Source organism: Canis lupus, chromosome 14 (assembly GCF_003254725.2).
Source record: "Canis lupus dingo isolate Sandy chromosome 14, ASM325472v2, whole genome shotgun sequence".
Classification (NCBI taxonomy): Eukaryota; Metazoa; Chordata; class Mammalia; order Carnivora; family Canidae; genus Canis; species Canis lupus.
In genome coordinates, this window is record NC_064256.1 from 10,817,402 (window position 1) to 10,830,488 (window position 13,087).

At 32.8% G+C, this 13,087-nt stretch overlaps 1 protein-coding gene across 5 annotated transcripts in view; it reads left to right on the plus strand.

The window, feature by feature from the left end:
* Positions 1-13,087, plus strand: part of POT1 (protection of telomeres 1) — a 79,740-nt gene that overhangs the window by 55,136 nt on the left and 11,517 nt on the right. For all 5 annotated transcript variants that reach the window (XM_025471531.3, XM_025471530.3, XM_025471532.3 and 2 more), the window contains 5 exons: positions 758-927; positions 1,997-2,085; positions 6,442-6,498; positions 8,748-8,904; positions 10,434-10,639. In XM_025471531.3, the coding sequence (XP_025327316.1) occupies positions 758-927; positions 1,997-2,085; positions 6,442-6,498; positions 8,748-8,904; positions 10,434-10,639 (679 nt within the window). The remainder of the gene's footprint in view (positions 1-757; positions 928-1,996; positions 2,086-6,441; positions 6,499-8,747; positions 8,905-10,433; positions 10,640-13,087) is intronic.

The following is a 13,087-nucleotide window of genomic DNA, read 5'->3' on the forward strand; positions in this document are numbered from 1 at the left end:
AAATTATAATGGTTTAATCTTGTATTTGAACTCATTTTAGAATGTGTTTCACGTTATGGTGTAAAGACACAGTGCTTATTACAAAAGTTTTCTTTCCATAAAACTTGTGGACTAGGGGGATATTTATTATTACTTGTGGAATAGGGGGATATTTTTATATTACATTAAAAATTTTTCTAGTATTTGCATAATGAGAGTATTTTAGCAATCGTATTTAATTAAATCTTACCTTTAAGTAGCTAAAACAAGTTATTTTCAGAAGACTCAGTTTTCTAAATTAAATAGAGGGCTTGAGTTTGATTTACATAGTGGGTTTCTTAACTATTGTATTTTATCAATGCTAAGACTCAATCTTATGTCACACTTGAATATCTCAGACATGGATATATGTCTTCCATTTGAAAAAAACATATATAGATGGATATATATGAATATATATATATATGCACTTACATATTTAATGTAGATGTATATCCATGGGTCTAGGTATACATATATACATGCATATATATATACACACACGCGCGCGTACATTTGTATATATACATGTGCGTGTGCACATCACACACGAACGAACACGTTTTAGTTTTGATACAGTGTCCTTGGGGTGATACTCTGTACACACCAGGATAACATACCAGGATTCTTTCTGCACTCCTGATTATTGGTCTTATGCCCCATTTTGGCTAAGTATTTTATATATCAGAAATTGTTTGATTTTTCTTCATTTTCTAAATAATAAATAATGTATTTTTAGGTTGGAAGCTTTCTTAGAATTTATAGCCTCCATACCAAACTTCAGTCACTGAATTCAGAGAACCAGGCAACGTTGTTAGCTCTAGAGTTTCATCTCCATGGGGGTACCAGTTACGGCCGGGGAATCAGAGTCTTGCCAGAGAGTAACTCTGATGTGGATCAACTGAAAAAGTAAGCATATCATATGCCTATTTAGAAATTTCAAATAAGGTATTAATTAAGCTGATTTCCAAGATGCTGTTGTTCTAGATTGGGGCAGATGGATCCAATGAGTTCTTTGTAATTGATCCTCATAATCTACTGTGCCAGTTATCCATTTGTTTCAATAGATGAACCAAATGAAACAGAAGTTAAATGATTGTAAGTTCAAATAGATAAGTAGTAGCAGAGCCCGGCAGGGTATTGTGTATGGTTTCCAGTAGTGACTTGTGCACTTATATCTACAGTGTGCTTATGCTCTTTTTCCACCATTTGGCACATTTCCCAAGCATACCAACAAACAGTTGAAATTGGAGCTTAGCTAAAGTTTGGAAAACTTGATACATATCTAGAATTCCAGACATACTTAATCCTGCCATGAAAGAATATTACCTTTTTAAAGTGCTTATGACTGATAAAACAGGTGACAGAAATGTTTTGGAGTATCCTATTTTAAAAACTTACAGATGTGCCCAGGAAGTGAATTGTATCTTAAGTCCTGCTATACATGCAGCTCTCATTTTTGTAAAGTATCTCTACTGCTCACTGTGTACAATATTCTGGATAAGTAACTAAGTAAACCCATTTGGTAAGTTGAAATGAAGGAATATTTCTAAGTTTTAATATGTTGAAATCAGTATGACTTTTAAAACCAATAAGCTATTTTTATAATCCTGTATCAGTTTTACTTCTTTATTTCTCATATTGCCATATATAGAGCACAATATTTCACTTTTTGATTCTGGAATGAGATTGTTTTGACAGAATGCCATCATTAAATTCCCAGTTAATTTTTGTTTGCAGCATTTCATCATCATGTTGTTTTACTCCTATATTTCGAGGATCAGATTTTTTAAACGTGGGGGACCTTAGAACCTCAGATAGTCTGAGGAAAGCTGTAGACCTTCTACTGAAGAAGATACACACACACATAATCTTTTACACAATTTTAGTGATTTCTTGTTTTCTAAGAATAGAATTAAACTAGTCATATTGACTATTTTATGCAATTTGATGTGAAATTATGTTCTTTCAATTACAGGGTTTTAGAATCTGCAGATTTGACAGCCAGTCAGTGTTCCGATGCTATATGTCATTCAGAACAGGAGGACAGCCTTCGGACTCTTTCGAGTAAGGACAGTGTTTAATGTTAACGGTTTAATCTTTGCTAAGTAAAATGGCTTTATCAGTATTCTCTTTTTTAATACTTTCCTATCTCTGCCTAGCTTTTTTTGTTAAATCCGTATTCATTGTAAAGGAACAGGCTAAATCTATTATCTGTATCCTGTGCAGAGGTTAACATTATTTCTCCCTTAATTATTTAATTGCATTTTCAAATTGGGATGATATATACTGATTGGTGGTATATGTAGTATTTATGTATATATGTTTATATGTGTGTATATATGTATACATATGTGTGATACATATGTGTGTTTGTATATTCATTAAAATTCTGTATTTCCTAGGCAACCACTTTGTCAGTTTCTAAAATGAACGGTGATTGTTTTTGCTATTTTATTTCAAAAAGCTAGATTATTTTTTGATCACACATATTTTAGATATACACATGGTTCCCGGTCTTTTTTTTTTTTTTTTTTTAATTTTATTTATTCACGAAAGACAGAGAGAGGCAGAGACAGAGACAAAAGGGAGATGCAGGCTCCCTGTGGGGAACCTAATGTGGGACTCAGTCCCAGGACTCTGGGATCACGCCCTGAGCTGAAGGCAGATGCTCAACACTGAGCCACCCAGGTAACCCTGATTCCCAATCTTTATCAAGTTCATCAGGTACCTAGTTGCAAGATCTTAAATATTTGGTTCTGTATTTATATTATTGTCTACCTGAAAGGTGACAGTTCAAGTCTAAATTTTAAAAATCTGTAAGATTTTCTCCTTTACCATTTTGCTTTAATATCTTCTTGTACATTCTGGGACCTAGAATCTATCTCATATTTTTATCCCATATTTTTTTTCAATCTAACTCCTTCCCTATTATGATATAAACTATTTTATGAGTATTTTCTCTTTCTATACCAGTAATGACAAGCATTAAAATTAACCTGTATTGCTTGGTGCCTACGTGCATTATTATTTAATCCTAACAGCATTCCTTTCAGCTTGAAATTATTTTGTCCCTTTTACAGAAAGGTACCTGAGGCTTTGAGTGATAGGGATCATGTAATTTTCCCAGAGTTACTTAGCTATTAACTGATGGCAAAGTCAGATTCAACTACAGGTTATTTAATTTTTTGTACATATTTTAAATTTATTTCTTTATCCTGCCTTAAAACTCCACATTTCTTAGTGCCTTGGTGATGGCATTTTAGCCTGATCTGTGATTACTTAAACTCCCACTAGCAGGCTAATTTACTTTACCTGACAGTCATGTGGGGACAGCATAATTTGTAATTATCCTTTATGAAATCCCTTTTCTCCTTTTACAAAGATTTTTAAATCTTTTTTAAATTATAAAGTTAATACGTGTCGTGATATCAAGTTACACAGCTTCCCCATGCCCTTGTGTCCACTCCTGAGGTCACGTTAACAGTTTAGTGTAGTGTAGTTTCTTCAACACTTTCATGCTTATACAAATATATATACACTTGTACATAAACAAACATGACTTTCCCCTCTTTAAAATATCAAAATGAGGTGCCCAGGGGATCCCTGTGTGCCTCAGCGGTTTAGTGCCTGCCTTCAGCCCAGGGGCGTGGTCCTAGAGTCCTGGGATCGAGTTCCACATCAAGCTCCCTGCATGGAGCCTGCTTCTCCCTCTGCCTGTGTCTCTGCTTCTCTCTCTCTCTCTTTCTGTATCTCTCATGAATAAATAAATAAAATCTTTAAAAAAAAAAAAAAAAAGAATGAGGTGCCTGATGGCTCAGTTGTTTTAGCGTATGACTCTTGATTTCATATCAGGCCTTGATCTCAGGGTTGTGAGTCAAGTCCTGTGTTGGGCTCCATGCTTTAAAAAAAATTTTTTTTTTTTTTACAAAAATGTACATACTATACAGTTGCTTTCTTTATTAGTACACACCATAGACCTATGGGCTAGTCCATGTTCCTCAAACTCATTCTTTTAATAATTACATATTTTATAATGTGAATCTAACTTTATAAATTCAGCTGTTTTTCATTTCATGGACATTCAAGTTGTTTGCAATTTTTTGCTCTTACAAACAATGCTTTAGAAACCATCCTTGAACAATTGTACATTCCTGCTTTTCTTTCTCTATAATAAACTCCTAAAAGAGGGATTGATAGATCAAGGGGTAAGCACATCTTTGTATTTTAAGAGATGCTGTCAGATTATATGACAGAATGTCATAGGATTCATATGCAAATAGCACTTGTAGGAAAATGTCCTTTCCTTACATTCTCAAGTGGTATTGGAGGTCAGCAGTGTATGTAAATTTTGACAGTTTGGCAGGTATAAGGCGATATCTTATTTAGTTTCCTTGAGTACTTGGAAACTTGAAAATACTATATATTCATCGGCCATTTTACTTCCTCTTTTTTGGTTTATCTGTTCTTATTCTTTATCTGATTTTTCTGTTGGTTTTTTTTAACCATCTTATCAGTTTGTGGGAGACCATGAATATATATTTTACACTAATTTTCATATTATTTGAAAGTTTTAAAGTTTTTGCCATTATTTTCACTTCATGCAGAACAGCTGATGCTAAGTAATCAGATTCATTGAAATTATATTTTGCCAGCTTAAGATTCCATTCAGGTTCTCTTGTCATTGATTCTTATGCCATTTATTAGTGATGTTGAGAAAGAAGGACAATTAATGCATATGTTTGTATATGATGCCACATAAATTATAGAAACATACTATGCTGTTCTATATAATAGAATGTAAGCTAAAGTAATTGCAAAATATGAGTACTTTTTAGTCTCAAATTCTTCATTTTAGAAAGCACTATTAAAACCTATTGCTACATTCATTACTTCTACTTTCTTGTTAAAGTAAAATCCTATCTTACGGTCTTCATCCAGTCATCCTGTTCAATAGAGTAAGTTTATTATCTTATCCATTTCTGTTTTCATTTCTTTCACAGTGTGTTTTTCCAAAATAATAAAAATTTTCAAACATACAGAAAAACCAAAACAGTTGTACAGTGAATACTCATATACATTCTATCTGGATTCTCTTTCCTCTGTTCTATCCTTCTGTCTTTTAATCCATCAGTCTGTCTTATATTCTGATACAATTCAAAGTTGCAGGCATAAATACACCTCCTAAACATTTTCCAATGAATATCGTTAACTAGAATTCAATATTTGTTGACCCTTTTTATTTTTGGTGTAAAGTTATATGCAGTGAAATGGACAACCTGAGTGTACCAGTCCATGAGCTTTGGCCAATTCGTGGTGTAACTTGAATCCCCTTAGGGACGCCTGGGTGGCTCAGCTGTTAAGCGTCTGCCTTCAGCTCAGGGAGTGATTCTGGGATCTGGGATCGAGCCCCACATTGGGCTCCCTGCATGGAGCCTGCTTCTCCCTCTGCCTATGTCTCTGCCTGTCTCGTGAATAAATAAATAAATCTTTAAAAAATAAAATAAAATAAATCCCTTTAAAAATCTAAAACATCACCCTTGTTGCAGAAAGTTCCCTCATGCTCCTTCCCAGTCAATCGTCATCCCCATTACAACCCCATAAGTTCTGATTTTTTTCCACCATAGATAATTGTGCTTCTTCCAGAATTTCAAATAAATGGAATAATATGTTACATACTCTTTTATGTACTATATGTTTTTGAAATTCATCCACATCGCATGTATTAGAGGTAGACTTTTTTTTAAAGATGAATTTCCAATCATTATAGCACCATTAATTTCCTTTTTTTCTGTAAAATGCCTTGGGTGTCTTTGTCAAAAATCAAATGAGTGTAAATGTGGATTTATTTCTGGGCTTTCCAGTCAGAAGTTCTCAGTAGTATGGTGTGAGTAAACATTTGTTTCCCTCATACTAATTTCCAGTTGTTGCAGTACCAGAGTTTTGCTCTCCCTTTGGATTGCTTTGCTGCCTTTATCAAAAATGAAATGCAGGTTTATTTCTAGGCTTCCTTTGTAATTCTCTTGATAGGTTTGTGAGTCTTCATGCCAGTATCATATTACCTTGATTACTATGGCTTTATAATAAGTCTTGAATTCAAGTAGAATAAGTCCTTCAGTTTTGTTCTTTTTCAGGATTATATTTTATATTTTAGATTCTTCCCATTTATACCTGAGTGATAGAATCTCTTGTCTTTTTCTGCAATACAGTCTCTGCAATTTTGATTAGGATTGTATTGAATCTATAGATCAATTTGGGGAGAATTGATGTCTTAACAGTTTTGAGCCTTCCAGTCCATGAACATAGCATATTTTACTCTTGTTTAGATTTTCTTCAGTTCCTGTCAGCAATTTTTCAGTGCTACATGGAATTTTTAACGGATTTTAAAATTGTTTAATTCTTTTTCCCTTCTCCTTCGTGTAGGCTCTGGATCAGTATCACTGTATGAAATAGAAAGATGTCAGCAACTATCAGCTACAAGTAAGATCAGTTCATTTTTAAAATATGAGTGTGATAGTGTGCATAATAAAATTGTCTTACCAACTAATTTGTTCCTATCTGATATTGAGAACAGAGATCCATGAGGGCAAAAATGTATCCCTATTTATATTTTATTTCCCTACTTCATCCTAAGTGGCATAAAATGGGAACCCAGAAAGATACATGGTTTTACATTGACTATATGTTTTAAGTCATATATCTGTAAGGTTTATAAAACATATTCCATTTAACAGTAGAGTGGGGCTTATTTTATTTTGAGAATGTAAAATATGACATAATTTTTATCTTTTCACGCTGTTCATTTAGCCATCTGCCTATAAAGGAGCTCCTTACAATATACCCCAAAACTTTAATGTTAGCAATGATAGTAAATCTGTCAGATACCTCTTTCTGTTACTTTAGCTAAGATAAAATAATTTAAGAAAAAAATATTTTTAAGCACAAGCCTATTAAGTGAAATTCTGTATAATATACTCTTAAGAAATATGAGTTTCTCATTACTGGAGAAAGAACATACAGCTATGAAACAGGGGAAAGCTAGAAGAAAGAAGCTTATGGTGGTGTTATTGGAATAGGAAGTGTTAGTATGTATTCATGGTTTTATAGATATAGAAGTAGATGTAAATGTGTCTTTTTACATATATATTCATATATATACAGGTGCATGTGTGTAAGTATAGGTATGAACACATGTGCATATACACCCAATTCTGTCCAGCTAAAGGGCTTCAAAGTAATGGCATGGCCCAGTAGCAATGAATGTACCTAGTGCATGAATCTTGGCTGATAAATAATATTCTCCCTTAAAAGGAGTCAGGGCTGCTTATAGAAATAGCAGACTCCAGGATTGGGGCAGGAGAATTATGAGTCTGGAACATCTTGTGCCAGAAGGTAAAGAAGTTCTCAGGTAATGATGGAGCATGTCAAATCTGATACAATTGGAGCATCAAAATAAAAAATACTAGTAATTGAATAAAACTGAATAAAGTAGGAATCCATTAGTCCATGTGGATAGTTAAATAAAAGAACAAATGAACAATTAAATGAGATTGAATGGAAAGCTCTTACTTATAATAGAATGACGACTAATAAATGTAAAAGGACTGATGAAGTTGGGGGGAAAAATCATTTTGCAACCATGATGGTAATAATTGATTTAATTGTAAATCATCAGTGGATTCTAAACTATCAGGATCCTAAATGTTTACTGAAGAATGGGATATTTATACTTCCCCAAGTACTTTCTTATTATAAAGGGGAAAATAATGAATTTATAGTGGAGAAACCTGTTGAACACCACCAGCATAACCAACTGAGCCAAGTTAACATCCACAGGAATGAAAACATCAATAATATATATGTATCTCTTGATACAATTCAGAGGATGTTTGTATCACTACTTACAGTATAATATACTGCCAAAAATGCCTGGTCTGCATCTGATCATGAGCAGAATCAGACACACCCAAATAAATGGCCTCTGCTCCTCAAATCTATCAGTGTCATGAAAGACCAAGAAAAACTGAGGGACCTTCTACATTAAAAAATTCCAAAGAGGGGCAGCCCCAGTGGCCCAGTGGCTTAGCGCTGCCTTCAGCCCAGGGCGTGATCCTGGAGATGCGGGATCGAGTCCCACATCTGGCTCCCTGCATGGAGCCTACTTCTCCCTCTGCTTGTGTCTCTGCTTCTCTCTCTCTCTCTGTCTCTGTCTCTGTCTCTCATGAATAAATAAATAAAATCTTAAAAAAAAAAAAAAAGTCCAAAGAGATAGGAAAATTAAATGCAATACATGGTTCAGGATTGGATTCTGGACCTGAAAATAAAATTCTAAACAACATTATAGGGACAGTTGAAGAAATTTGAATAATATCTGTTGATTCAGTGATAATATTACATCAATGTTATATGTTTTTAGGTTGAAAATTGCACTGTGATAGGTCAATGAAATTTCTTGTGAAATATACACTGAAATATTTAGAGATAAAGGAGCATGATATCTGGAAATTAATCTACAATGATCCATATGTGTATATATGAATCTATAAGGAGTTATATATATATGAAGAGAGAGCTAAAGACAGATGGAGATGATAAATGTGGTAAAATATTAACAAGGCTGACAATATGCCTTAAATAATTCACTTTTGTATCTGTTTTGGGGGGAGTTCATATTATGAATATTCTTATTCTTGTAGATTATTCTAATTTAATCTAAAAATTCTTTTAAGTACTTACAGATCATCAGTATTTGGAGAAAACCCCAATATGTACTATTTTGAAACAAAAAGCTCCTCAGCAGTATCGTATCCGAGCCAAATTAAGGTCATATAAGCCCAGAAGACTCTTTCAGTCTGTTAAACTCCATTGTCCTAAATGTCATGCACTGTAAGTATTTTCTGTAATAAAACAAAAGTTTTTATTTCATAATATTTATGCTTTCTTATATATCACTTTAAGTCCTGGCAATGAGTAAATTGTGACTGTGTATTGTATTTTGAAACACTGGTAACATTTTTAAGAAAAAATACTAAATTTTTAAAAAGTAAATCCTTCTGATATTTCTTAGTAATTATAAATAAAAGTGAGTGCTTTTTTGAAATCTGAAATTCTATTTAGTATTTCTGATTCATGCAAACAAACTATAAAAATACTTGGGGAGACTTTCTCATTTTTCACAAAAGAACTTCTTAAAAGTAAACCTTTAGTAACTAAAACTCTTAAATAGAGAAGAATTCTGTTTAGATGAAATTTCTAAATAAATGATAAAGAAAGCCTTGTTGATAATATTTCTGTCTTACAATATAGTATTCATAACTTAAATTTTTACTAATCATTGAGAACTTCTCAGTACAGCAGACTTTATTCCAAACATCAATTATTATACATATGTAAGTAACTTTATAAGACATTAGAATGAATATGTACTTATTAGGTCAAGACATATTCTGAAATTATATTTAATCTCTTTTCCTTTTTCATGCAATTTGTCTTCCCTCTAAATATATAATGTGTAAATAAAGTACATTTCCATTTTAAAATACATATTTGTGTGTATATATATTTGTGTGCATCTGTGTACACTAATACTAATTACATTACAAAATAGTGCTATTTGTAGAGATTTTTGATCATCAGACTTCCTCATATAAAATGGGGGGGCCATTTGCTACCCATTTGAGCTTGAAATGGTAGTTGGAATTAAAATACAGATTTTAGGTAATTATTGAAATATTAAGTTAAAGCTTGTCAAATTCTGTAAAGTTGTATAGCTTTGCCAAACAAAGCCATCCTCTCTGAGCATTTTTTTAAACAAATAAAATCATCTCAGAAAGGCTAAAGGTGTTACCTTAAACTTACCTTAAGTTACACAACAGGTTGGGGACAGAACCAGGATGAGGACATAGACCTTTTGATTCTGGATCATGTCATTTATTTCGTATACATACTTTAGCATGCAGCTTTTTAAAATTATTATTCTAGGTTAAATGTAATCGAAGGGAATATCGGTTTGTAAAGTAGGTGCCCTACGAAAGGGGGATTACTTAGGTTAGGTAAGTGGATATTTAATGGGCAACTGTCTTTTTTCCCCCCACAGAGAAGTTTAACATTCTTTACAAAAGGAGAATGAATTGGTGTTAGAAATAGTTATAAGATCCTTGTTATTACTAAACCAGATAAGGAAATTGCTGGTGGTTAATGTAATTATGATAGATCTACTCAGACGTGAAGTATCATCAAATGTATCTTTTTTGTTGAATAAGTCATTCAATCTGCAAAGTGAATTATCTCCATATTTTAAAATAAGTAGCTGGCTCATCAGCATATAAACAAAATTTTTTTAATTGGATAATTTGTTAAATTTGAATTTCTAAGTTTATACCAATTGGTTTGTATTTCGTCATTGATGATTTTAGGCAAGAAGTTCCACATGAGGGTGATATGGATATAATTTTACAAGAGGGTGCAAGTAAGACCCCAGATACCAAACTACAAAATACATCATTATATGATTCAAAAATGTGGACCACTACAGATCAAGGAGAACGAAATGTGGCTGTTCATTTTGTAAAAAATAATGGTATTCTTCCACTTTCAAGTGACTGTCTGATTTTGATAGAAGGTATTTAAATTACTGTTTTATTAGAATACAGCTTTTGTCTATGTCTTTCTTTGATTAATGATCATTAAATATATTTTAGGGCAACCTAGGACAATTCGATAAAATGGAATATATATAACAGGTAGATTTAAATATATATATACACATACACACACACACACACACACACACAAATTAATCTGAATGACCTTTTGAGATTATACATTGAACTCAAGTGTTTGCATTTGTCCATCTTGGATTTTAGATATAATCTTAAACAGATTCAAGCTCATTCTCAAGCTGAGTAGTGTTAATCAAGAGGCTGCTTGTTATGTACAGTTGCTGCTGTCTTAGCCTCTGGATGTCACTGTTGTTCCATAAAAGTAGAAGAAAGTCATCTCTTGATATGTAAGTCAAGGAAGGGACCCTTGAAATGAGTAAAGAAGACTTGACATGTTTTAAAAGACTGAAATCGAGTCATTTATTTTTGCATTTCCTTTCCACTTTTGTCTAATTTTAATCTGATGTTTATTTCATATATATATATATACACACACACACACACACACACCACATTCTTTTCCCATGCCAAATTTAAAGTTTTATTATTTTCCTTGAGAATATTCTATAATAAAAGGAAACATCATCTTTAATTTGCAGAAAATCTTTAGTTTCATTTTATAAATGAACTGATCTTTATTACTTATGATCATTTTTGTTACTGACATTTTTCTATTTATAAAAGTAATATGTAAATTGTTAGTATATATATTCATATATATATTCATATATATATATGAATACACATGAATTTTACCATTGGTATTATTTTTGTGACATTTTTAACACGTTTATAGTGTACCAGAAATAATTTTAATTTCTATGTACTTAATCATCACAATAATCCTATTCAGTTGGTACTATTAAAAGCTGTTTTTTATATATGAGAAAACTGAATCATAGAGAAGTTTTAGATCTTTCCCAGTACAGGTAGTAAGTGGAACTGAATTGTTTCCTGTTTTTTGACATAGTAACTCTATGATGAACTTTATCTTCCCTCTGGGTGAAGTGTAATTAGGAGGACACATGGAATAAAGTAAATGTTGCCTAGTTACTTTCCAATAAAGCTATCTTGGTTCATATGATTTAGTAGTATATGAGATTATCTGTTTCCCCATCCACATCATCATACACTAGCACTTAAGAAAATTTGTCTACTTTAGTGACTGAAATGTGGTATCTTACTCCATTAGCAATATTTTAATCTCTACCAGGAAATAGATATAAAAACAAAACACACAAACACATGCACACACAATAAAATGGATAAGACTATTTGTAAGCCCTAAAAATAAAATAAAGCCCTGGATCTATCAGGTTCTATAAGAACTCTCCTTGTAGGGCTAAAAGGATATCCTGTGTCTTAGAGTTCTCCTATGTTATATGGCCTCCCACAATTCTGTGCTGAAGCCAAATGAAACTTGAGGGTCCCAAGGAAGCTTGAATGAAGAAGTACCTTTAGTTCCTGATCCTGTCTTTAATTATCACTCATCTCACAACCTATCAGTCTCAACTCCTACAATTTCTCGATCCTCATTCCACCCTCCAGCTATATCAAACTGGTAGCAATTCCTAAACCCAGGATATTTCTCTGTGCCTCTTTGCCATTCCATCGCTATTCTCCATGCTCCAGTACATGTTCATAAGTAACGCAATAATTCCCTTTACTCAGCAGTTCATGTGAAATATTTAATGAGCACTTACACGTACCAAGCACTCTTCTGATTCACCAGGCAGATTTGAGTGGTTCTTACTGCATGGTGTATGAACTTTCAGTGGATCACTTTTCTTTTTGTATTATATTTGCATTATATCTGTTTATAGACTTGTTTGCTTATCAGTATGTAACTAATACAGGATATGTGTTTATTTTAATCTATGGATCTTTAGCTCCGAGGGTATAACAGTAGAGATATGCAACTGGTTCTCAGTAAATATATATTGAGTAAATAGGTAATCCAGAGTAATAACACTTACAGAGCTTTTTAATAAGATGCTAATGAAAATATATCTGAAAGCACTTTAATAAAATTATTTTTATTTTATCGTATTATAACCCTAATCATAGGCTAAGGCCTACCTAACTGCAGTATGACATAGCAGAACTGTGATTTCCAGCCTCACAAAGCTGTGAAAAGAGGAATGGGACCTGGGCACATTAAAACACCACAGACCTTGCTGTCCTTACCAAGATTTATCTCTTTTCTCTGAATAAACGCTTCTTGGATTGTTTCAAGAATTTGGCTAATTAATGGGGTTCTGAAAAAGTCAAATTTGACAGTTTTTGCCTTTGTTCTTTTTCCTATTCTGGAGAAGTGTATTTTTGGATGTCCTTACTCTGCTGTGCGGGAAGTGCTTCCCCCTCAAAATTGAATTTAACATTACAGATTTTAGGAAATACACAGAAAT